We start from the raw sequence: 26,174 nt of genomic DNA, 5'->3' as shown, positions 1-26,174 counted from the left end.
GCGCCCATCGTGTAAGAAATGCACACATATTTGAAGCCGGCAGAATTTGGCAAATATGTATTCAGGTGTGTTTACCCAGTGGCATGCACCAGATGTAAAAAAAAAAATCACCTAAAATCACACATTCACATTATTTTTCCTTCCATATTTTAAAAAAAAGTTAAATATATCTATTTTTTTATACAATATGGAAGGCCAATATGTTCAGAGAAAAAACAGACCAAATACATGTAGGTTGGAAAAATAATAGAACAATTTGCTTTTGAATTGGCACATGGCTAAAATGTAAAAATGGGCCTGGTCAGGAAGGGGGTAAAGCGCCTGGTCAGGAAGTGGTTAAAGGATATGTCCACCTTTTATCACCATTTTACTGTGTTTTGCTATAATCTACATTAAAAGTTGAGTAACTCTATAAATACATTGCTTTACTTGGACGGATCCCAAGTATTATAGAGCTGCTGATTATAATTGGTAAAGGCTAGCAAGTATCAGATACATTATCAGCTTAGATGAATTCCTATAAAAAAGGAGAACAGTTATTATTTTCTACACCAGATTGCTTTTCAAAGTTTGGTGTAAATAGACCAATTCCCTAAATGCAAATTTGCAGAGAAATCAATGTAGACATTGGGTCAGTGAGGAATCAAAGAAGTTTTTTAGGCTGAAGTCAGTAGACTTGTGAATACAGCTCTAAACTATGGTACTGTACCAGTACAGTAATGTAATGTATTGAGAAATTTATATATGTATATTATATCAATATGTAAACTCTATGATGGTGTTCAAAGGTAGACATGTGCTTTAAAATAAACTGTGGCCAAGCTTTAAGTAAGAGAACGGTTCTGATCACAATTTTTAGGCAATGTGACATACTCACCGGTCTACCTCTTCCTTCATATAGGTGGTGTAGCTATTCCCATCATAAGACAGTAACAAACCTCCATCACTCAAACGATGAACATCTATTTCTATGTGAGAGTTATTCATGATGATCACATAGGTAGTGGGAGACTGTCGGGCGACCTGCATTAAAGCAATACATTGATAAATTCACTGTGTAAATAAAGGGCTTTACATTCAACAATAATTGTTTCCACCGTTTTCTTCACTCTGCATAAATTAGATTAGATTTAAAATTAAGACTATATATACACAATGCTCCCACCTGCCTCAAATTACAGAGTTTATGCTCTGTTCACAATGTGTTCGGGGCATATGTTCGTTGTGCACATCTGAAGTCTGCCGCTAAACCTATGTTCCAGACCTGTATGTCTATATAGTTTTTTTTTGTTTTTTTGTGCAATTCCCTTGTATTGAAAAGTGCAGTTGACAACACTTTTCAATACAGTAAAATTTGGCATACGATCGCCTGATGAAGTGTTTTACCACTTTTAGGTTTAATAAATAAGTACTGTAAAAATATATATTTGTTGCTAAATTTTATCTTGTATTAATTTTAGTTCCAAAAAAAAAAAAAAAAAGACTACCTTCAATAAAGCTAAAACCTACAGTTAAGGCTCTGTTCACATCTGCGTTGGGGTCCCGTTCTGACGTCCCGTCTGAGCTTTCAGTCAGAACGGGACCATGAACAGAAACAAACTGACACTAACGTGACGCGTAGTCGACTCCGCTATTGCTTCCGGCAAAACGACGGGTCCGGTGTACAACAGACACAAACTCAAACCATGGGCATCGGATCCGTCACCATTGAAATCAATGGTGATGGAAATGGAAACCTCTGGTTTCCGTTCGTGTCAGTTTGTGTCTGTTCAGGGTGCCGCTCGGACAGAAAGCTCCGACAGAACGTCAGAACGGGACCCCAACACAGATGTGAACAGAGCCTTAAAAGGGTAAGTTTCTAGATTAGGCAACTGCTCACACAGCAAACAGGAGTGAAGTACTAGTAAGATTACAGGGCTGCAGGAATTTCCATTTTCCACAATCAGCCTGCAAATCCATGAGCAGAATACAGACTACACATACACCGTGTTCCAAATTATTATGCACATTGGATTTAAGTGTCATTACATAGTTACATAGTTACATAGTTAGTACGGCTGAAAAAAGACACATGTCCATCAAGTTCAACCAAGGTAAGGGAAAAGGGAAGGAAAAATTACTACACATAGGAGCTAATATTTTTTTGTTCTAGGAAATTATCTAACCCTTTTTTAAAGCCATCTACTGTCCCTGCTGTGACCAGCTCCTGCGGTAGGCTATTCCATAAATTCACCGTTCTTACTGTAAAGAAGCCTTGTCGCCTCTGCAGCTTGAACCTTTTTTTCTCCAGACGGAGGGAGTGCCCCCTTGTTTTTTGAGGGGGTTTTACAAGGAACAGGATATCACCATATTTTTTGTATGTGCCATTAATATATTTATATAAGTTAATCATGTCCCCCCTTAGTCGTCTTTTTTCAAGGCTAAATAGGTTTAATTCTTTCAACCTTTCCTCATAACTTAAATTCTCCATGCCCCTTATTAGCTTCGTTGCTCTTCTTTGTATTTTTTCCAACTCCAGGGCATCCTTTCTATGAACTGGAGCCCAGAACTGAACTGCATATTCTAGATGGGGCCTCACTAATGCTTTGTAAAGTGGCAATATTACATCTCTGTCCCGCGAGTCCATGCCTCTTTTAATACACGACAATATCTTGCTGGCCTTTGAAGCAGCTGATTGACACTGCATGCTGTTATTGAGTTTATGATTTACAAGAACACCCAGATCCTTCTCAACAAGTGAATCCGCCAGTGTAGCTCCCCCTAGGACATATGATGCATGCAGGTTGTTGGTACCCAGATGCATAACTTTACATTTATCTACATTAAACTTCATTTGCCAAGTGGACGCCCAAACACTTAGTTTGTTTAAATCTGCCTGTAATTCATGAACATCTTCCATAGTCTGAACTATATTACATAGCTTGGTGTCATCTGCAAAAATAGAAATAGTGCTATTAATCCCATCCTCTATATCATTAATAAATAAGTTGAATAATAGTGGTCCCAGCACTGAACCCTGGGGTACACCACTTATAACCGGTGACCATTCAGAGAAGGAATCATTGACCACAACTCTCTGGATACGGTCCTTGAGCCAATTCTCAATCCAATTACAAACTATATTTTCTAAACCTATAGTCCGTAATTTACCCATTAGGCGTCTATGGGGGACAGTGTCAAATGCCTTTGCAAAGTCCAAAAACACTAAATCCACAGCGGCCCCTCTGTCTAGACTTTTGCTTACCTCTTCATAAAAACAGATTAGGTTAGTTTGACAACTTCTGTCCTTAGTAAAACCGTGCTGGCTGTCACTTATAATGCTATTTATTGTCACATAATCCTGTATATAGTCCCTCAATAGCCCCTCAAAAATTTTCCCCACGATGGATGTTAAGCTTACTGGTCTATAATTACCCGGGGAAGACCTAGAGCCCTTTTTGAAAATAGGCACCACATTTGCCCTGCGCCAGTCCCTTGGCACTATACCAGTCACTAGAGATTCTCTGAATATTATGAAAAGGGGGACAGAAATAACTGAACTAAGCTCTTTAAGAATTCTAGGGTGTAACCCATCTGGTCCCGGAGCCTTGTGCACATTTATTTTATTTAATTTAGCTTGGACCATCTCTACATTCATCCAATTCAGTATATCAGCCGATATATTAACAGCACTGGCAGCGGCTACATCAGCTGCTCTTTCTTCTGTTGTATATACAGAGCTAAAGAACCCATTTAGTAACTCTGCCTTCTCTTGATCCCCTGTGATCAACTCCCCATTACCATTATCTAGGGGTCCTACATGTTCAGACCTTGGCTTTTTTGCATTTATATGCTTGAAGAATTTTTTAGGATTTGTTTTACTATCCTTGGCCACCTGCCTTTCATTTTGTATTTTTGCTAATTTTATTACATTTTTACAGATTTTATTAAGTTCTTTATATTTTACAAAGGCTACAGCTGTACCCTCAGATTTGTATTTTTTAAATGCCCTTTTTTTGTCATGTATTGCCCCTTTCACAGAAGGTATAAGCCATGTGGGGTTTAATTTGAGTCGTTTATACTTATTACCTGTAGGAATAAATTTTGCACTATAATAACTCAAAGTAGATTTGAAAATCTCCCATTTATCATTTGTTCCATTATTTGACATTAGTTCTTCCCAGTCCATATCCTGAATTGCAGCCCTCATCCTGGGGAAATTGGCTTTCTTAAAATTAAATGTTTTTGCCCTCCCAGCCTGCGTTTGTTTTTTACAGTATAGGTAAAATGTAACTATATTATGATCACTGTTACCGAGGTTTTCACGAACATTGACATTCCCAACAAGATCTGCATTATTAGAAATGACCAGATCCAACAGAGCTTCACCTCTAGTCGGGTCTTCCACAAACTGGCCCATAAAATTTTCCTGCAACAGGTTGAGGAAATGTCTCCCCTTTGCAGTTGAAGCCGAACCATGACACCAATTAATATCCCGGAAATTAAAATCTCCCATTATCACTACAGTACCCGCCTGTGCAGCCCGCTCCATCTGTTTATATAGCTGAACTTCCATCTCCTCAGTTATATTGGGGGGTCTATAGATTACACCAAAAGTAAACATTTAATTATTAGTTTTTCAAGTAAACTCATGGATGGTATTGTGTCTTAGGGCTCTATGGATCATTGTAATCAATCTCAGACACCTGTGATAATTAGTTTGCCAGGTGTGCCCAATCAAAGGAAAACTACTTAGGCTGGGTTCACACAACCTATTTTCAGACGTAAACGAGGCGTATTATGCCTCGTTTTACGCCTGAAAATAGGGCTGCAATACGTCGGCAAACATCTGCCCATTCATTTGAATAGGTTTGCCGACGTACTGTGCAGACAACCTGTAATTTACGCGTCGTCGTTTGACAGCTGTCAAACGACGACGCGTAAATGGACTGCCTCGGCAAAGAAGTGCAGGGCACTTCTTTGCCACGTAATTTGAGCTGTTCTTCATTGAACTCAATGAAGCACAGCTCAAGATTTACGAGCGTCTCAGAGCGTCTCAGACGCCTCGTAAATTACGAGGAGGAGCATTTACGTGTGAAACGAGGCAGCTGTAAACAGTCTGTCTTTTCACACGTAAATGCCTCTCATCGTGTGAACATACCCTTAAGAAGGACGTTCCACATTATTAAGTAGGCCACTGATTAACTGGTCACTAATTGGTCAGCGTCATACACGTAAACACGCCCAGTTAAAACCACAATACACGCCCAGTTGGACATAACGAAAAAAAACACGCCCAGTTGGACATAACGAAAAAAAACACGCCCAGTTGTCCATTTCAAACCTCATTTGCATATATATAAAATAGCTCATAACTTGGCCAAAAATGAATGTTTTTAAAAAAAAAAAAAAATGTTACTGTTATCTACATTGCAGCGCCGATCACATGCAATAGGAGATAGGGGTTTCAGAATCTGGTGACAGAGCCTCTTTAAGGTCTAAAATAGGCTTGTCATTAAGGGGTTAAAATGTTTTGATCTGTTGTGCATAATAATTTGAAACAGTGCATTTTGAGTTTTTTAACTTCTAAAAAAAAAAATCTGTTATCATTAGAAGATTTGTTCAATAAAATTTGCATTATACACCAACGGTTGATGGCTTGAAGATTATACTGACTGTCATTTGCATCGACTATTTAGGAAAATCAGCGAAAAATAACATTTGCATAATAATTTGGAATGCGGTGTATATAATATTTCGTAATATCGTGTTTTGCATTTCACTGCTGACTGCTAGTGATGTAAAATACAGTTTATACATATTTCTGTGTAAATCACAGCATCCCAAAGAGAAACACAAAGAAAAGAGTTTTACCTTTAGAGTGTATTTTACACTCTCTGAGATCAGCTCTACATCCACAATGTTAAGTAGTGTGGCTGCAGGAAGGACTTGACCTCTGGAAATAATTACTATAATATTAGTATTGTGTATGTACAGTAAGAATGAATAATAAATACATCATTACAAAACTTTTATAGCCATTTCCCCACTCAGATACACAGGCAGGCTAGTGCAAATTTAACAGGACTGGTGGTAGAAACCTATGACATGGGCAAAACATACACTTTCCTTGCAGAAGATGTGTTGTTCAAAATAAATGGTCCGAATTGTGGAATGCTAACAATTGTGGACCTGTATCAAGAACAAATATAGTTTACAAACTGCACTCTGCTATCTATTATACTGTATATACAGGATTTTAAAGGGGTTGTCCCAGAAATAATAATAATTTTTTTTTAAAAAGAAGAAAATCAGACCTAATATAGTGGATGACAATCTCTTTCTAGAATCAGCCCTGCATACTACATGGCTCCAGAGATCTCCCTATTCATTGCTCTGCTATATTTTTTTCAGGCTGGCAGCTCAGGGCCATGTCCTTTCTGCTGCAGCTCCTCCCCCTCCCTGTCATATCTTGTATTGGCAGATCTTCTGCCTCCTCTCTATGAGAAGCTTTACAAATGTCCCCATTACATGTCTTTTTAGAGTGAGTGCACAGCCCTATATAAGTGAAGAAGAGGGAGAGCCTGCCGCTTACCCACAGTGAGAGGATGAGCAGGAGAGGGGAGAGCTCCACGCGGTTTGTAAGCAGTGCTGTATGCAGGCTCTCCCTCCATCTAAGTGTATTTCTGAATAAAAGCTTATTTTCTACTTCTTTACGGACAGGCAGAGAAGACATTTTCTTTTGGCTGGTGGCAGTTGGAGTGTGGAACTGAGCATGTGAGTCCTCTCTCATTCAGCCCACTAGGAGTATGTGCGCATTAATATACAGACTGAACACCAGGGGGTGGCATTATAACGAAGTAAAGGAAATATCTTGCAACTGGAAGATTTTTGGAACATAAGGTAAATGAAAAAAACAATTCATGTTTAATGCTGAATTATACTGCAACAACATTTAATACTGGGAGAATCCCTTTAAGCTGGTCATACACTTTAGGCCCTGTTCACATCACGTTTACCTTCAGTTTGGGCTTTCCGTTCATCTGTTCATTCAGAGGAACAAAAAGACAAACGGAAAGTAGCGTTTCCGTTTACAATACCATCGATTCCAATAATATTTCTTTTTTATTTCAGTTGGTTTCAGTTTGTGTCCGTTCCGCTAGGTTTCTGTTTATGGAAACAATAGCGCAGCACAATAGCGTTTGTTTCCTAGCAGAACGGACGCAATAAAAACAACTGAAAGAAAAATAATACCATTGAAATCAATGGTATTGCAAACAGAAAGGCTACTTTGCGTTTGTCTTTCTGTTCATCTGTTCCTCTAATCGGACAGAAGAACGGAAAGACCAAACTGAAGGCAAACGTGATGAACACGACCTTCGGCCAACAGCTATTCCTACCAACTCCCCCATACACATGTACCCTGACAGCAGCTTATCTACTCACAAGCAAAAAGATCACGCATGTTAAAATTCAACTGCCCCGTCCTTCTCTCCCCTGACATCTACCGCCAGGGAAGAGAGTCGGAACAATGCCATAAACATTAAATGGTGGGCTGGCCGACATTCGTCTAATGTGTATGGTGACTTTTAGCTCATGGAGACACGGTTGGCAAGATACATGGGGTATTTCCTTGAATACATTATGTGGAAAGCTTAAAAATCAGACAAAATTGTGATGACTAAATGATTGATTGCCCATGCTGCTATTGGAACACAAGAGAATACAAATAAAAACAATATTTTACCTTTCTAACGAGTGAAGAAATTCGTTCATACAAGTTTGAAACAAGGCATCTGCAACATTGAGAGACCCACAGACCACTCCAAGCATTGTATCAGGTTTCTCAGCCTTGTTAAAACAGAAAGACAAACTTTTACTACACTCTCAAACTTCTTCAGTCGACTGTCCAGTCGCAATCATTTTGGGACCCCCCCCCCCCCCCATAGCATGGTGGGTGTGAAAAGGAAAATAATTATAATATTACCCATCTAGCCCAGTTCCCCTTGTGGCTTTTCTGCTGGCCGCTGCTAGAGAAAGCAGTCGTCAGGAGGAGCTGGTGAGTGATGTCACTAGCTTTGCTGGCCCACACATTTTACTTAGACTCTGCTCTCTAATAACAGACTTGAATCTTAGACTACCACTTTGCCCATATTGCCATTGAGGAGAAATAATAGTAGAAAAAACATGGCAACATTTGTTAGTTTAGTCGCTAGAGAAATCTTACAGAAGAAAAAAATGCAAGAGTTGATTCAGCACGGACAACAGGACAGTCACTTTATCTTTTCCTTTTTAATCAGGTCACGATATTTAGCATATAATCCCCTTGAACAGCACAATTTTTTATATACTTGTCTCTGACACACAGGATCCAGCTAATATAGATCACATCTTAAGTTATGAACTTATGATCGTTATTAGCTGAATCGTGTGTGTCAGAGACACGCAGGAGCAGCTCTCCGCAGAGCTGTCAGTTCAACTGAACTGACTGAATCGGCTGAGACAGAACGATACAGCTTCTATGTATACAGGATACATAGTAGCTGAATCTTAAAAAGTAAAACATTTTTTAATAAAAGTGATTTTGAAAGGTACTTAAAACACACAAAATAGACTCATTAAATTAAAAAAAAACAAAAAAAAAACACCTTGCTTACAACAGGTGAACATAGCCTCTAAGGACTGTGCCAATTTTGGCCTTGAGGACCAGAACAGTTTCTAGATTTTTAACATTTTTATTTTTTGTTCGACAAGGTTGTATAAAACTTTGTTTTTTGAGGGACGAGTTGTACTTTATGTAGGTGCCATTTTTTAGTACATTTACATTATCGTTTACTTTATATAAATATTTTTTTTTGGCAAAAATGCAGAAATAAGCAGTTCCGCTGCAGTTTTTCTTGTTGTTATTGTTTATTTGTTTTTTAACAGCATACACAGATAATCAAAAATAATGCCATACATTTGTTGTGCAGGTTGTGACAATACCAAATATGTGTATTATACATCATGTTTTGGGACTTCTATTTAATAAAAGGTATTTATTGTAAACAATAAAAAAAACGTGCATTTGTGTGTAGTTTTGTTAATGATTATTTTTGTACATTACGGTTTTATTTTATTAATTCATTTTTTTCTATCCCATAGGGGGATTATTATTATTATTATTTTTTTAACTCTAGTGTACTGTTATAGATCTATTTGTCAGTACATTAGCCTATTGGAAATATGGTAAGACAGCCCTGGGGTCCTTCAATGGACCTTAGGCTGTCTGCCCATAATAAGTGTGTTCCTCGACCGCGTCACAGGAATTCCTGGTGATGCAATCAAAGGGGAATCACGGCATTCAAGCGGTTAACATTAAAGCAACTGTGTATTACAGCTGTTGCCCAGTTCTTGATCACACGGCACACTTGCTGTGGCCATGTGATCAGCGTGACGAGAATGCTAGTTATGATGCGGCAACGTCCTTATCAGGTCTCGTCTGGTCCCTATGGACATTCAGCTAAAATCTGATTTAGCCAGTGCATGTGGGAAAGGTATGGGCTGCTTGGGTGGAGCCAAAACCTACCTAGTTCTGCCTTCTAGTAGCAGGGGCGTATACCCATAATTATTTTAATGAGAAAAACTGCTAAAGAGGTGAGGTTTTTCTCTAATATATTTGTATATATATATATCAACCTACCCTTACAACTGACTTAGGAAAACCCATAGCCATTATAGCTTTAAGATACTAGAAGATCATGAAACAATTTAGAGAAAAATAAGTTGCCTTTACCCGGACTTTTTCAGCAATCAGGTGATCCAGCCATCCAGTGTCAATGTCATTATTTTGGAAGCTCTCGGTCTCTAGTAATCTGATGAGGTATTCTACTGTCGTCCTGAAATCTCCTCTTATAGATAGCTCTTTAAGAGCCACAACCATGTTCCTGTAAAATGTAGAAAATATCATGTAACATGTAATATTGCCCCAGTATAAATCCCTTGTAAGACCACATCTCAAATATAGGATTCAGTTTTGGGCTTCACATTGTAAAAAGTATATAAGAAAAGCTGTAGAGGGTTCAAAGGCAAGGGACTTGATTATTAAAGGATATGAGAGGTCTCTCTTACAATGAGAGGCTAGAAAAATCGGGCTTGTTCAGCTTGGAAAAAAAAAAAAGACGCCTTAGAACTGGCACATGATTTATTCATTCCAAGAATTGTTATAAGAACCAGGGGACAGTCTTTACGTGTGGAGGAAAGGAAATTCAGACATCAATATAGGAAACGGTTCTTTACAGTTAGAGTAGCTAAACTATGAAATGCCCTACCCAAAGTGTTGTCTCACAATAACAACTTCTCACCTATACACAAGATAGATGACAAGTGTTTGAACGCTGGCGGTGCCACCGCTGGGGCCCCGGCCGATCAAGAGAACAGGTGTCTCAAGTGCCCAGTTTAAATGGAACGGTGGCCATGCCATTCATTCTCTATGGGACTCACTATGAGATAGCCGAGTAGAGCGCTTTAAAGCCAGCATGATTGCGTAGGCTTCAAACTTTTCTCATCTGAATGGAGCAGGGTTTCTAGATTTGTCACAACTGCGAAAGAAGATATGTCGTAACCTATTATTAATAGGTAGACATTTTTAGTCCGATCTATTTTTCCACTGTAACCTTAGAACACCTTTTACATTTTTCATACATTATTCCATATTGCTCTTGACACTGTATTTATAATATACCAAAACAGATGAAGATTTAAATATTTTAACCCCTTAATGACCAGCCTATTTTGGACCTTAATGACCAAGCTATTTTTTACGTTTTTCCATCGTCGCATTCCAAGAGCTATAACCTTTTTATTTTTGCGTCGACATAGCTGTATAAGGTCTTGTTTTTTGCGGGACAAGTTGTATTTTTTTATAGCACCATTTTGAGGTACATATTATTTATTGATTAACTTTTAATAACTTTTTTTGGGGGGGAATAGAAAAAAATCTGAAATTTCGCCACTCTTTTTTGCGTCCTAAATCTACGCCGTTTACCGTGTGGTATAAATAACACAATAACTTTATTCAGCTGGTTGTTACGATTGCAACGATACCAAATTTGTATAGTTTTTGTATGTTTTACTACTTTTACACAGTAAAAACGCTTTATTTTCTAAATTATTTGTTTTTGTGTCTCCATATTTGAAGAGCCGTAACGTTGTTATTTTTTCGCCGATGCGGTTGTATGAGGGTTTTTTTTTTTGCGGGACGACTTGTAGTTTTTATTGGTACCATTTTGGAGTAGATGCGACTTTTTGATCACTTTTTAATCACATTTTTTTAAAGTCAGGATTCACAGAAAACAGCAATTTTTCTGTCGTTTTTTATTTAATTTTTTACAGCGTTCTCTGTGCGGGTTAAGTAATGTAATAGCTTTATAGTCGGGGTCGTTACGGACGCGGCGATACCAAATATGTGTAACTTTTTTACTTTATTTTGTTTTTTTTAATAGTAAAGCAGTTTGTAAGGGGAAAAAGTGGGTTTTCATTTTTTTTTTTATTAACTTTATTAAACTTTTTTTTTTTACTTTTTTACTAGTCCCACTAGGGGACTATAATATGCGATTCTGCGATCGCTATTATAATACACTGCAATACTTCTGTATTGCAGTCTATTATGCCTGTCCGTTTAAAACGGACAGGCATCTGCTAGGTCATGCCTGCGGCATGATCTAGCAGGCATTCGCTCCAGGCAGACCTGGGGGCCTTTATTAGGCCCCCGACTGCCATTGGAGACACAGACACTCTGCGATCGTATCGCCGGGTGTCGGTGGGGGAGAGAGGGAGCTCCCTCCCTCTCTCCAAAACCACTCAGATGCGGTGCTCGCTATTGAGCACCGCATCTGAGGGATTAAACGGGTGAGATCGATACTAATATCGATCTCACCCGGCAGAACAGGGACGCTCCTAGCCCTCAGCTACCTCTGGCAGCTGAGAGCAGGGAGATTTGACAGCTCCCTGCTCTGTTTACTTATTCCGATGCCGCGACGTAAAAAGTATATGGCATCGGAATAAGGCCCGTTAGTGACCGACGTAGAAACACGATGGGCCGGTCACTAACGGGTTAAGCCTAAGGAAATGTTTCAAGAATTTGCTGGACATCATTGTTCATCATTTAAGTTAAGTGAACTACTAACGAGATAGCCTCTTCACGGTTTTCTCCCCAGGAGAAGCAATGCCCAAACTGAGAATCAGCAAATTCATGCAGGCCGCCAGCAGCTGCCACACTGAAGTATCCCCACACGTTCTTACTGCTGCGGAAGTTAAGCTCTTGAACTGTTCCTGAACTGGGCTTGAAACCCTGCAAAAAACAAAAAAGAATGCTTTAAAGGCATGCCTGATACAATGAACATCAATATAGTACATAAATTAATATGAAGCCACACTGGCGGCCGTTAAAAGGGGTTTTACAACCGATAAAAATTGATGGCCTATCGTCAGGATAGGCCATCAATGGCTGATGGTCCGGTGTCCGACTCCCGGGATCCCCACCGATCAGCTGTTTTGAAGGGGCCGCAGCGCTAGTATGAGCGCTGCTTCCCCTTCATTTCTTCTTGCTCACCTTGAATGTTCGACACGCATTTAGTGGCGATTCACAGGTATTGCAATCTTTTCTTCCATTGAAGTGACTGGGAGAATAGGATGCAATACTTGTGAAATCGCAACTCATCAATTTTTATCAGCTGGAAAACCCCTTTAAGAAGCTTTCATTATAGAGAGCTGTGTTTTTACGGCACTCTAGAATAAGTGCTGCACTTCCCATGCCGGCTGGAGCAAGTGCTCTGCTGTCTAAGAACAACCAAGCTCCTGCTCTAACATCCAAACAATGCCCTTGCCCCTTACAAAATTCTACATTATAGAAGAAAAATTAAAAAATAAAAATCTACACATAATTGGCATTGCCACATTCATAACAACCCAACCTATAAAATGATCACCTTATTTAAAAAAAACTAAAAATAACAATGGCAGAAATTTGTTTGTTGTTCATCCCGCCTCCCAAAAAAATAATATAAAGTGATCAAAAACTCATATATACCTCAAAAGCCCTTACCCTTTTCATGGCGTTCATTAAAAGGCCTTATTCCACAGAGCAGTGCAGCGCTGTGTAATAAGCTTGGCGTGGCTGACCCATGGCAGGTAGTCATAAAACCCCTTAGATGCCGCGGTAAAAACCCCAAAAAAACAAAACAAACTACACATAATTGGTATTGCTGTGTCGTAACGACCCAAACCATTACATACCGTTATTTATCCCAAACAGGGAACTAATTTCACGTTATTTATCTCCAACGGTGAACTCTGTAAAAAAAATTGCTGTCTTCTGTTCATCCCGCCTCCCAAAAAACGCAATACAAAAGTAATTTGTACCAATGAAAACTACAACTGGTCCTACAAAGAAATAAGGCCTCATACAACTGCGTCGACAGAAAAATTAATTTTTTGAGGGCTTTTAAAAATTTTATTTCACACGGTACATGGCGTAAATTTAAAACGCAAGAAAAATTGCGAAACCCCCCCACCCAAAAAAGTTAATCATCAAGTATGTAACCTAAAATGGGGAAATTAAAAAATATAAACCCGTCCCACAAATACCAAGCCCTCATATGGCTATGTCAAAGAAAAAGTAAAAAAAAGTTATTGCTCTTGGAATGAGACAATGAAAAAAACTACAAAAATTGCTTGGTCATTAAGGCTCAAATAGGGGTGGTTACTAAAGGGTTAAGGACCAAAATAGCGGTGTCCTTAAGGGGTTAATTATTTTAGCGTGCAAATTTGACAGTATAAATGTGTTTTGGTCAATTTGTAAGCGGAAACCATACAGCTGTGTAACCCATAGAAATCCCAAGTTTCAGAAGCATCAGATACTTTGCTCTTGGAAGTTTATAAAGTTACAATGACCTAATCCTAACCAGCGCTACTTTGAAGAAATGATTTGTCCACATCTCCCAGTAGACCCATGACCTTGCTGGCATCAGACTTTACATAATCAAAAGACCCTAACAAATAAATATCTTACCCTTTACATTAAGGAGGATCTGTCACTAGTTTATTAACTCCCTATCTCCTAACTAATCTAATAGGCGCTATGATGCTGATAACTATGGTGGGATTTTTTTTTCAAAAACGTTTATTATTTGCAAAGTTATGAGCATTTTTCTAAATATGCTAATTTGGCTATACTTGCCAAATGGGAGGCTACTCTTTCTTTTCACTCTGGGCAGTGTAATGTTTTCTGTATGACGCTGTCCAATCAGCATCATATTTCTCCTGTTCCCAGCCCAGGAACACAGGCTGATCATATAGTATACAGCTTCCATTCCGACTGTGTTTTATACTGGTGATACCGTTGTTTCACAGGTAGAACTGCGATCCTGGTGTTATATGAAAGATGAGAATCTCATCTTTCATATACAACCAGAAGCACTGTTCTAGGTGGTGCACAGCCGGACATATGGCTATTTGAAATGATTCCCCTTCCCTCCAGCCTCAGTCTTTCACACTGTGTGAAGCAGCTTCATTCTGATTGGACAGCGTCAGAGGCTGTGAGGTAGCTCCACCTCAGGAGAATAGCTGATGTGGACGCCCACTTGTCTAGTGTAGCCTCATTTGCATATTTATAAAAAAAAGATCATAACTTTTAAAATAAACGTTTTAGGACACAATTTTCACTAGCATTATCAGTGTGACTGCGCCTATTATATTAGCTAGGATATAGGGCATTACTAAACTAGTGACAGAGCCTCTTTAAGAAGTGTAACGTAATCAGACTCTTACCTCGTCAGGGTTCTCACTGGTTATTCTGGCAGCAATAACGTGACCTCTTGGATTTGGTGCATTGGTAGGGTTTTCAAAGCATATAGGGATATCGCCCCACGGAGACTCTCCATACAGCACTCGTATGTCTTTTATCCTGTACAAAGCGACTCCCATGGAGATCTAGATACAGAGCAGATTTTGATGAGATAATGTTATCCACAGCAGCCAAGAAATATTACCATCTTGCCTTATATTAGTAAGGCCTTGTTCACAATAGCGTCTGGTTACGTTATACCTTTCCGTCGGAGGTACCCATAAACAGAAAGACAAACTGAAACCATCGCTTCTGTTTGCATTACCATTAATTTCAACGGTAATGCTTCCGTTGCAAATGGTTTTGGTGTGTTTCCATTCCGCAAGGTTTTTGTTTTTTTAGCGGAAATAGCGTAGTCGACTACGCTATTGTTTCCACTTAAAAAAACGTAAACCTCGTCCACATGTAACGGAATAGCTGCAGAAAATTTCTGCAGCTATTCCGCAGAAACTAGCAGGATTTCCGCTGCGAAAAAACTACACCATTTCCTGCGTTTCTTACTGCAGAAAATGTTGTTGATTTTGTGGCGTTTTTCACAATGTTGGGAGATGGTGATCTCTCCTCTGAAAAATGCAGCAATTCTGGCCACTTTCCGCAGCAGGAATTTACATGCTGTAGTACGAAAAATACGCACCGCAGGTCAATTTCTGGTCGGAAAATGTACGCAGCGTATGGATGAGATTTGTTACATCTCACCCACTTTGCTGCTACTGTATTCTGCTGCGTATCTTCCGTCCGCAATTCCAGACGGAAAATACGCAGCAATTCCACTACGTGTGGACAAGCCCTAAAAGTGGCGTCTCAGAACAGCTCTCAATAGAAGCAAGCACCAAAGATGACATAGATGTTTTTAACAAACTTATTTTTTACTGGCTGTTACTCGCCAGCAACCCTACAGTTAGCCTCCTCTTTTAAAGCCCTATTGACCATCCACAGATTACACGATACGACAGCGCCTCTTTGTTTACATAAAACCGATTAATTATAAAAGTAATAGGAAGACATTTAATGCATCCCCTGAGAAAGATGTATGGGATTCATATGAAAATTAAGCACATAAAAAAAAAACTGAACTGCAAAAGAGATAAAAATATCAAATGTCATGTCTTCATACCTGCAACTGAGCAGCAGGAAGGTTGACATCACAAATCATTTCAGTGCAGGGATGTTCGACCTGCAGCCTGGGATTCAATTCCAGAAAGTGGAAGCTTCCGTCTTCACTGTAAAGATATTCAACAGTACCTGCACTAAAATAGCCTACCATCTTGGCCAGGCGAACTGCACACTGTGAAAGAGGAAGGTAATATCCGGTAACAAATGTAATATATTTGACCAATAGGTAAGTATCGTAAGCCATTAATATCACAAAAACAAACCATTAAAAGTGGATTTTTCTTTTTTCATATCCACAGAGAGCTGCTATCGAACTGCAAGCATGTATAAAATAAACATACCTGTTCCATGTATTCGAAGACAGATGGAGCAGCAACAGTGGCCGGGGCTTCTTCAATGATTTTTTGATGCCGTCGCTGTATGGAGCAGTCACGACCAAATAAAGAAATAGCATTTCCAAATTGATCTGCCAATATTTGGACTTCTAAGTGCCTGGCATGCTGAGCTAACTTCATCACAAAGACAGGGGATCCAGGTACCTCTGTTTGAACCTGTGCAAAAAGCAAAATAAATATATTGTAAACCAAAGGGAAAATGTAGCATATTTAAACTTGCTCCTGATTCACTGATGCTTAAACCCACAGATACACAAACAACATTTTAACAGCAATAACCTACCACTGTATTTCAGACCATGGAAAGCCAACTGTCTTGCATGGAGTTCAAACCAAGAATACAGTGTCACATGTAAATACTTCCTATCCTCCCTCCCCAAAAAGTATTAAAAAGAAAAGTGGGGATTTTTGAGTACTCACCGTAAATGCTTTCCTCGTCGAGGACTGATAGTTTGAAACCGCGAACAAGAGGAACCAGTGACCAGTAAAATGAGTAGATGCCCAAAAAAACAGGTAAATATAACTAGGTGTGAGCGATGCCTCCCCCCAATGAACTGGACCAGAGAAGTATTTTACCTTGAGTACTTAAATAATCTCCTTTTCTCACTCGTGTCATGGGGGGACACAGAAGTCCGTGAGACGCCTCTGTAGAACAGAGTAAAAGGTGTGAAGAAAGTACAGGCAGCGGCCTAACGCACCTGTAGATCAGAGTCCCGATGGTGCATCGGCCAAGTGGCACCTACAGGACTGGTGGAATGAGCGGTTAGTCGAAAACGCAAGAGCTCTGCCTTTAGCTCAAAAGCCTTGGATGCTGTCCAGTAAGATAAAAAGAAGATTGTGACTAGCGGAAGACCAAAAAGCAGAGAATAGGTCCACTCAGAGATGCAGACGACAGATAAAGTCGACCAGGAAAGAGATACATGAGCGTACCACATTCGCCGAGGCAAGATCGGTGCCACCAGGATTGATGTATATCCTCTGCCTTTATTTGCCTAAAAATCCTTGGGAGAAGAGGAAAAAAACTGATCCCCGGGAAACGATCAAAGTGTCCATTAACACAAGGCAGAAGAAGAAACCACTTGCCTGGATCCAGACGTCTTTTGCTGAGGAAGTCTGCTATTCAGTAGCGATCTACCGGAATTAGGCCATATATAGAGCCAGAACGTGTCTCTCGACCCACTAGAAGAACCTAGCTGAATCTGGCAACATAGCTGAGCTGCAGGTCACCTTGATGGCTCAAGTAGGCGATCACGGTGGTAGAACGGTTCTCACCGGTTTGTTCGTGGATCCTCGGTGTCATCTGGGAGATGGTGCTTGGAACCCAGGCAACGCTTGGTACAGCGGGTAGAGGCGGTCGGATGGATAGGCAGAAGTCAGGACAGGCAGCAGACGTCATAACGGGTATGGCAGCAATAGGTCAGGGCAGGCGCCAGGCGTCGTAACGGATATAGAAGCAAGAGGTCAAGGCAGGCGGCAGGCAAGGATAGTCAAGTTCAGGCAGAGGTCAGCAACGGGAAATCCAGACAAAAGGCAGAAGGGACGGAAACAGGGAACCAGGGCACAGGGAAACTCACGGGGAACTTGGTTGAACAAGCATGGATGCAAGGAAGGAGGAACAATAAATAGGAAGTCTAAGGAATTAAGGCGCGCGCTGGCCCTTTAAGACAGGACGAGTCAGCCCACGCACCCTCTAGTGACTGCAGCCGCACATCGAGGATGACGGCCGCAGAGGGAGGTAAGGGATGCACTTACCGGACGCCGTCCAGGGCCAGCAGAGCATCCGGATCGGATAAGTGGAGCTCGGGATGAGCATGTGGTAATTGAAGATGCCGGAATTGGAGCAGAGGCTGTGGGGAAGGCGGGGAACGGCGCGGCAGCCGTTACAGGTGGCATTGTGAGACTGAATGAGATTGGATGCCCCTTCTAGTCTAGTGAAAAAAAGAATGGGAAAAGGGAGGCCCTGGGGAATGGCTGGAGAGTAGAACGTCCGCAAAGATGCACAACAAACTGCCAGGGAAAGAAGAATAGGCTGATCCAGCAAAATTGGAGATCGATCTCAGCGGGCCAGAAATGCCTGATGACGTGGGCAAGTGTGACACTAAGTGTAGGGGAAGGCTTCCATGGAGGATAGACCCTGGGAAGACACTGTAGGAAATACGTCTGGATGGAGAGAGGAAAAGAATGTGCTGGTTTCGTAATGGGACAGGGCCTTCACCAGGATGTCACGTAATTATGGTATGACCGAAATCCTCCTGTACCGGAGAACTGCCATGAGCATGGTGTGCACCTTCGGAAGGGCATGAGAAGCAGACGCCAGACTGAAGGAAAGTCTGATGGAGCACTGATGGGCTGGAAACTTTGGGATGTAGAGATCTGATATCGATCGCAGATCAAAAATTTGATTACTGTACTCAGTGACTACATCTGACCTCGACAAAACGATTAAGGCGTTTTAGACTTAGGATAGAGCAGAAAGACGCATTCTTTCTGGGGACTACAAAAAGATTGGATTAAAAAACCCAGAGCACCATTCTCTTGAGCAAAGGGGCTATTATGCCCTGTTGTAGTACATAGCACAATGGCTAGGAGAAAGGAACCTTAACAACTTTATTTTGTAGCCCAGAGGACCAACTTTGTAGAGCAATGCGTCTGAGATGAGAATGATCCAAGTGTTCCAAAAGTAAAGGAGGCAGCCCACAACTCGAGCAGACCTGTGTGAGGGCTGACCATGATTCAGAGGTGGGGTGGATCCTCTGAGCGATGCAGTTTATTCTGCGGCAAATGAGAGCTCTCCCCGGAGATTATCTTTTCCAGACTTGGACAAAGTTGACAGGTTTCAGAAAAGAGAAGACCCGTGAGAGTATTTGGAAGCTGAATCAGCTGCCCAAGCTTTGAACCAAAAAGTGCAGCAGATCTACCCTAGTGGAGTGGAACGTGCCAATAGTCTCTCTGAACCCCGAGTCTTGATGTGTATTTTTCTGCAAAGGAAAACTGAATACCTATTGTCACCTGGGTGGATTTAGATAATATGCCCTGGCAGTTCCAAAGAGGTAGCATCTGCCAAGGGGAGTGGTAGCCTTAGCCGGGCGATAGACCGGCAGGTCTAACATAGATGAAGCCGGCCTCTTGGCCAGGAGATCTTCAGATTAGGAGTTTGGAGTAAGAGGAACGCCCATTAGGGTGTTCCAGTGTTCGTGAACGAGTGGTTAGAAACAAATATTGGGAGAACGTATGACATTTCGAAGGGAGACTCCCTCACAACGAAAGTGGAGTGGAGGATACAGGAGCCTCAATCTCAAGTGTCTCCTGGACTGCAGCGATAAGGCTGTCTCATATGAAATATGTCACTATAGAGCACTGTACAGCATCTAAGTCCAATGAGGGTGTGCATCAGAGCAAACCTCCAATCAAAGGAAATGGACGATTGAGGGTACAGGGTAGAATCAGACCTAGCCCTTTTTTACAGGGACTGCTGTGATGAGGGGGGCCGTCACATCTAGGAAGGCATCAGTCATCTGAACGGCCCAGGATTGTATCCTCGGAGCATGGAAGGCAGGGCAGAGGGGTTAAAACTGACCACATTGCAATGTACTTGTCAGGAGCAGAACTTTCTGGACTTGAACTGTAAACTCTCCAGTCTTGTTTTGCTGCCTAACTGCACTGCTACAGAGAGCCTTGGATTTAGTGTTGCACCTGGAGCAGAACAAAAAGGTGTCTACTGAAACTGAGCAGGACGTTTTGCCGCTAATTTCTGACTTCTCAAGTAGAAGTCCAGTATTCCGTCTAGAAAGACAGGGTAATCTACAAGAACAAAATTACGCGGCTGATGTCCGTAATAGCTGCGTAGTCAAATAAAGGTTGAATCTGGCAATAGCACAATAACAGTATAGCAATGGACAGTAACTAAATACCTATGTCCGATACAGCGCCTAGAGTCAGCACAATTATTCTGACCGAGTAAGGGGGTAATGTGGCTTTCTGGTGCTTGAAGTAGCAGTGTAGTCATGTCGATACAGTCTATAGCAATAGAACTATAGAAGGGAGCAATGTGGCTGTCTGAAGCGCACAATACTTGTGGAGCAATGTCCGCTATGCGTCTAGAATAGGAGGGTAATGCATAACACAATTACTCCACCTATGAAAGGTGTTAATGTGGCTTCCAAATGCCCGCTATAACAAGGTAGCCATGTCAGTTACACCATCCAACAAAGGAAGGTAATCTGTTAAACATAATCACTATACCTATAGAGGGTAATCTTTTGTCTGTCTGATGATTGCAACAACTGTGTGGCACCTTATGCTCGCCAAACAGTAACACCAAGCCTCCCAGAATGCTGCCAGAGGTTCTGAGGCAGCATTCTGGTAGCAGCACCTATATTAAGGGCCCCTGTCAGAATAGTGCAGCCATGCAAGCGGCAATGAAGCCTGGGTCCTTAATTGGTGCTGTGGCCCAACCACGTATGTTGCGGCCCAGTAGGCCGGGTTGTTCCTAAGTAAAGCGCCAAAAGAGAAAAAGGAGGGGGCACAATAAGTCTGCAACACTAGCAGGCAAAGGAGGAGGTTAAAAAGAGACTCCGCCATTACTCCCAAATAGTGCGGCCCAGTATGCCTCAATTAGTGCCGTGGCCAGGCCACGTGGTATTGCAGAGAAAAGAAAACGTGTGATGCGACCTTGGAGAAGAGTGGAAGAGGACAGGAAGGGAAAAATGCCGCAACGAGTATCTCAAGCAAAAAAGGAGGAGGGAATAAAAGGTCAGTCGCTGTAGCAGGGGACCCGGAGTAATTAGAAGGGAATCAGTCTCAGCCTAGGAAGTGGGGAAACCTGGGGAGAGAAGTTACATTGTCCTGACAGATTACGGAGTGAAGCGAGCAGGGAAGGGTGGGTGGGGGGTGTTGGGGAGTATAAATAGTCTAGCCTAATCCCAATTATATTCACACCTTGTTCCCTCTTCTCTTTAGCTCCTATGTGCAAAGCAGCAAGGTCACCCCCCATCAGTATGCCTCTCTCTGGTGAGGGGGAGCAGGCTGGGGACTAGGTGACCCTTGGGCTGCTGGGCAACCGAGTAGCTCTTGTACTCGTCTTCTTTGGTAGGGGGACAGCGGCGCAGTAAGATTAACACTGTGCAACCTGCCCATTGTGTAGGGAAGAGGAGGACAGCGTCAACCCGGTTTCCCAATCTAGAGGAAGAAAGAGAAAGCTGCACAAACAGGTAGGTCTTCCTTGTATGGACGCTAAGCTAAAACGTATTAGCTCACTGTCGGCAGGAGGGCTATACACAATCTACGGTGTACTTCAATGACACGAACAAGAATAATAAAATTCCAACAGTAAATAGTATGCATTGCTAAACTGCAGACACAACTCTATAGAATTATGAAATTGCTATTATGAAAAGTCTCACCTGTCTGAAAAGATTGGGAAAATCTTCTGCTCGCTCTGCCATTCGGATGCCTTTTCCACCACCACCCTCAGATGCTTTTATCATAACTGGGTAACCAATTCTTTCTGCAGACTGGATAAGTCAGGTGAAATCAATATTTGTTCATTAAATACTCCATCCGTATACACAGCTATTATAATAGTTTGATGAATTGAACAGTATACGACTAGGGCTACACCTAGACTTTTTGTAGTAAGACTTTGTAAAATAATCAAAACCTTAAGGTAAAATTACGCTGGAAAGTCATCTGCGGATTTTGCCACGAATCTGCAGGGTTTCCGCAGGAAAATTCACATTTTGGACGTGCGGATCTTGCTACGGTTTTCATCGTGAATTAAACCCCTCTCGTTGAAAGGAGTAAAATCCGCAATGAAAACGTTCATTCATAAATTGAGCAGCATGTGGATGACATTTGTAAGTCTCATCCACTTTCCTGCTACTGTAATACACTGCAGATTTTCCGCCAGCAAATCCAGACTTAAAATCAACAGCATATCCACCACGTGTGAACATGCCCTAAGGTTGAATTCCCACGCAGCGGATTTGTTGCAGAAATTTCTGTGATTTTCCCATTTACATGAATGGGGCTTGCAGAAATCTATGTGCTTATTGCAGAAACAAATCTCTTTCAGATGAATGAAGTGATTTTCAGTTGCAGAAATTTCTGCAACAAATTGCAATTTTCATACTACTTGCTTGCAGCAATTTTTGCAGATATTTTCAAAAGTCTACTTCTATCCTACAAGCTATTAAAACATCTGGTGTTCAAACTGTGACCAAGATGTGACCAAACACATCTTAACCCCTTCAGGACCCAGCCTGTTTTGGCCTTCAGGACCCAGCCAATTTTTTCAAATCTGACATGTGTTACTTTATGTGGTAATAACGTTGGAATGCTTTTACCTATCCAAGCGATTCTGAGATTGTTTTCTCGTGACATGTTGTACTTTATGTTAGTGAAAAAATTTTGTCGATAATTTTGGTATTTATTTCTGAAAAACACCACAATTTAGAAAAAAATTGCAAAAATGTGCATTTTTCTAAATTTTAACGTATCTGCTTGTAAAACAGATAGTAATACCACACAAAATAGTTACTAGTTAACATTTCCCATATGTCTACTTTATGTTTGCATCGTTTTTTGAACGTCCTTTTATTTTTCTAGGACGTTACAAGGCTTAGAACATTAGCAGCAATTTCTCATATTTTAAAGAAAATTTCAAAAGGCTATTTTTTCAGGGACCAGTTCAGTTCTGAGGTGGCTTTGAGGGCCTTATATATTAGATAATCCCCAGAAGTCACCCCATTTTGAAAACTGCACCCCTCAAGGTATTCAAATCAGCATTCATAAAGTGTTTTAACCCTTTAGGCGTTTCACAGGAATTAAAGCAAAGCAGAGGTGAAATTTACAAATTTTATTTTTTTTGCCGAAATTCATTTCTAATAAAAAAAATTTTTGTAACACAGAAGGTTTTACCAGAGAAATGCAACTCAATATTTATTGCCCAGATTCTGCAGTTTTTAGAAATATCCCACATGTGGCCCTAGTGTGATAATGGACTGAAGCACCGGCCTCAGAAGCAAAGGAGCACCCAGTGGATTTTGGACCTCCTTTTTTTTAAGAATATATTTTAGGCACCTTGTCAGGTTTGAAGAGGTCTTGTGATGCCAAAACAGTGGAAACACCCCAAAGTTACCCCATTTTGGAAACTGCACCCTCAAGGAATTTATCTAGGTGTATAGTTAGCATTTTGACCGCACAGGTTTTTCGCTAAATTTATCAGAATTAGTCTGTAAAAATGAAAATCTACCTTTTACTGAAAAAACATAGAAATTGTTAATATTTACAAGAAATAGTAAAGAAAATGCACCCCAACATATGTAAAGCAATGTCTCCCGATTACGGCAATATCCCATATGTGGTAATAAACTGCTGATTGGACCCACAGCAAGGCTCAGAAGGGAAGGAGCGCCATTTGGATTTTGGAGCACAGATTTTGCTGGATTGGTTTTCGGTTCCATGTCGCGTTTGCAACACCCTAGAGGGACCAAAACAGGGGAAACCCTCCAAAAGTGACCCCATTTTGGAAACTACACCTCTCAAGGAATTTATCTAGGGTTATAGTTAGCATTTTGACCACACAGATTTTTTGCAGAATTTAGTGGAATTAGGCAGTGAAAATGAAAATCAACTTTTTTTCTGAAAAAGCATAGAAATTTTAAATTTTTACAAGGAATAAAGGAAAAAAGAACCACAACATTTGTAAAGCATTTTATCCTGATTACGGCAATACCCCATATGTGGTAATAAACTGCTGATTGGACCCATGGCAGCGCTCAGAACGGAAGTAGCGCCATTTGGATTTTGGAGCACGGATTTTGCTGGATTGTTTTTCGGTGCCGCCTTTGCAACGCCCTGGAGGGACCAAAACAGTGGAAGCCCCCAAGTTACCCCATTTTGGAAACACCCCTCAAGGAATTTTTCTAGGGGTATAGTGGGCATTTAGACTCCACAGGTCTTTTGCAGAATTTATTAGAATTAGGCGGAGAAAATTAATATCACAATTTTTTTCCACTAAAATGTTGAATTTTCTAATTTTCACAAGGGATAAAGGAGAAATAAACAACCAATTTTTATAAAGCAATTTCTCCCGGGTACGGAAATACCCCACATGTGGTCATACATTTTTTTCATTAGAAATGAATTAACCCTTTCAGGACTGATCAATTTTTTGCTTTCTTATTTTCGTTTTTCACTCTCCGCCTTCCAAGAGCCATAACTTTTTTCTTTTTTCGTCAGTAGAGTGGTGTGAGGGCTTATTTCTTGCGGGAGGAATTGTAGTTTCTATTGATACCATTTAAAGTGCCATAAAAAGTACTGGGAAACTGAAAAAAAATAGGAAAATATAGGAATATAGGAAAAAAATCTGATTCCATTTTTTGGGGTTTTCGTTTTTACAGCTTTCGCCGTGCGGTAAAAACGAAAACTACAGCGATTTTGGTGGTTTAAATTATTTACGTTTTTCACGGTGTTCACCGTGCGAGTTAAATAATGTTATGTTGTAATAGTTCGGCCTTTTACGGACGTAGTGATATCAATTCTGTTTATTTTTTTACATTACTTTTGAAGAAAAATGGGGAAAGGTTTTTTTTTTTTTAACTTTAAACTTTTTTCTCTCACTACTAGTAACTTTCATTTTTCTACACATTTTATTAGTCCCCTTAGGGGACTTGTACCAGCGATCATTGGATCCGCGGGTACAATATGCTGCAATACTAATGTATTGCAGTATATTGTTATTTTTACAGACTCCTGTAACAGCGCGATCGCTGTTCCTGTCCGTTAGTCCCGGGTGTCAGCTGTAATACACAGCTGACACCCGCAGTGTATTTAGCGGGCTCAGCACGTGAGCCCGCTCCATACATCACCCCCGCACCATGACGTGCTATTAAGTCATAGTGCTCAAAGGGGTTAATGCACAGCGGGTGGTGTGAATATTGCAATTTTCCACTGATATGCCATTTTAGTGCATAATATGTCGTGCCCAGTTTGTGCCCCTGAAGACAAATACCTCATAAAACGTTAAGCGCGTTCTCCTGGGTATGGCGATGCCATATATGTGAACGCAAACTGCTGTTTGGGCCCGCTGCAGGGCTCAGAAGGGAGGGACGCCATTTTGCTTTTGGAGCGCAGATTTTGCTTGGTAGTTTTTCTGTTTTGGGTTTCGCTGGTATTTCAGTTTATACTGTGGGGGCATATGTAATCTGTCCGGAGTACATCAGGGTATAATAAGAGGGTATAATAATGCGGTAAATAAATAATAATTCATAGATGTGTGGCCGGTGTCGCACTGATAAATGGTGTCTGATGTTACCCGCTTTTAGAAAACACTGCAAATCTAGCATCGCCATATTCTGGGAGCCAGAACGTCTTTATTTTTTTCACCACCGGAGCTGCGTGAGGGCTTATTTGTTGCGGGACAATCTGTACTTTTCATTGGTACCATTTTGGGGTACATGCAATTTTTTTTTATCACTTTTTATTACATTTTTTTGCAAGCCGGGTGACCAAAAACAAGCAATTCTGACAACGTTTTTTAGTTTATTTTTTGCGGTGTTCACCGTGCACTATAAATGACCATTATATTTTATTCTGCGGGTCGGTACGATTACGGCGATACCATATGTATATAGGTTTTTTTTATGTTTTGCAGCGTTTGCGCAATAAAATCACTTTTTTATAAAATAATTTATTTTCTGTGTCACCGTATTCTGAGAGCTGTAACTTTTTATTTTTCAGTCAAAAAAGCTGTGTAAGAGCTTGTTTTTTACGGGACGGGTTGTAGTTTTTATTGGTATTAT

General features: G+C 40.7%; 1 protein-coding gene across 3 annotated transcripts in view; it reads right to left on the bottom strand.

The window, feature by feature from the left end:
* The window catches only part of ACACB (acetyl-CoA carboxylase beta), a 251,264-nt gene that overhangs the window by 94,288 nt on the left and 130,802 nt on the right, over nucleotides 1-26,174 (bottom strand). For all 3 annotated transcript variants that reach the window (XM_075830496.1, XM_075830503.1, XM_075830512.1), the window contains 9 exons: nucleotides 21,774-21,884; nucleotides 16,318-16,527; nucleotides 15,978-16,148; nucleotides 14,788-14,949; nucleotides 12,147-12,310; nucleotides 9,755-9,905; nucleotides 7,727-7,830; nucleotides 5,854-5,935; nucleotides 878-1,023 (listed from right to left, as the gene is read on the bottom strand). In XM_075830496.1, the coding sequence (XP_075686611.1) occupies nucleotides 878-1,023; nucleotides 5,854-5,935; nucleotides 7,727-7,830; nucleotides 9,755-9,905; nucleotides 12,147-12,310; nucleotides 14,788-14,949; nucleotides 15,978-16,148; nucleotides 16,318-16,527; nucleotides 21,774-21,884 (1,301 nt within the window). The remainder of the gene's footprint in view (nucleotides 1-877; nucleotides 1,024-5,853; nucleotides 5,936-7,726; nucleotides 7,831-9,754; nucleotides 9,906-12,146; nucleotides 12,311-14,787; nucleotides 14,950-15,977; nucleotides 16,149-16,317; nucleotides 16,528-21,773; nucleotides 21,885-26,174) is intronic.

Source organism: Rhinoderma darwinii, chromosome 1 (assembly GCF_050947455.1).
Source record: "Rhinoderma darwinii isolate aRhiDar2 chromosome 1, aRhiDar2.hap1, whole genome shotgun sequence".
Taxonomy (NCBI): Eukaryota; Metazoa; Chordata; class Amphibia; order Anura; family Rhinodermatidae; genus Rhinoderma; species Rhinoderma darwinii.
This window is presented reverse-complemented; position numbering and strand designations above follow the sequence as displayed.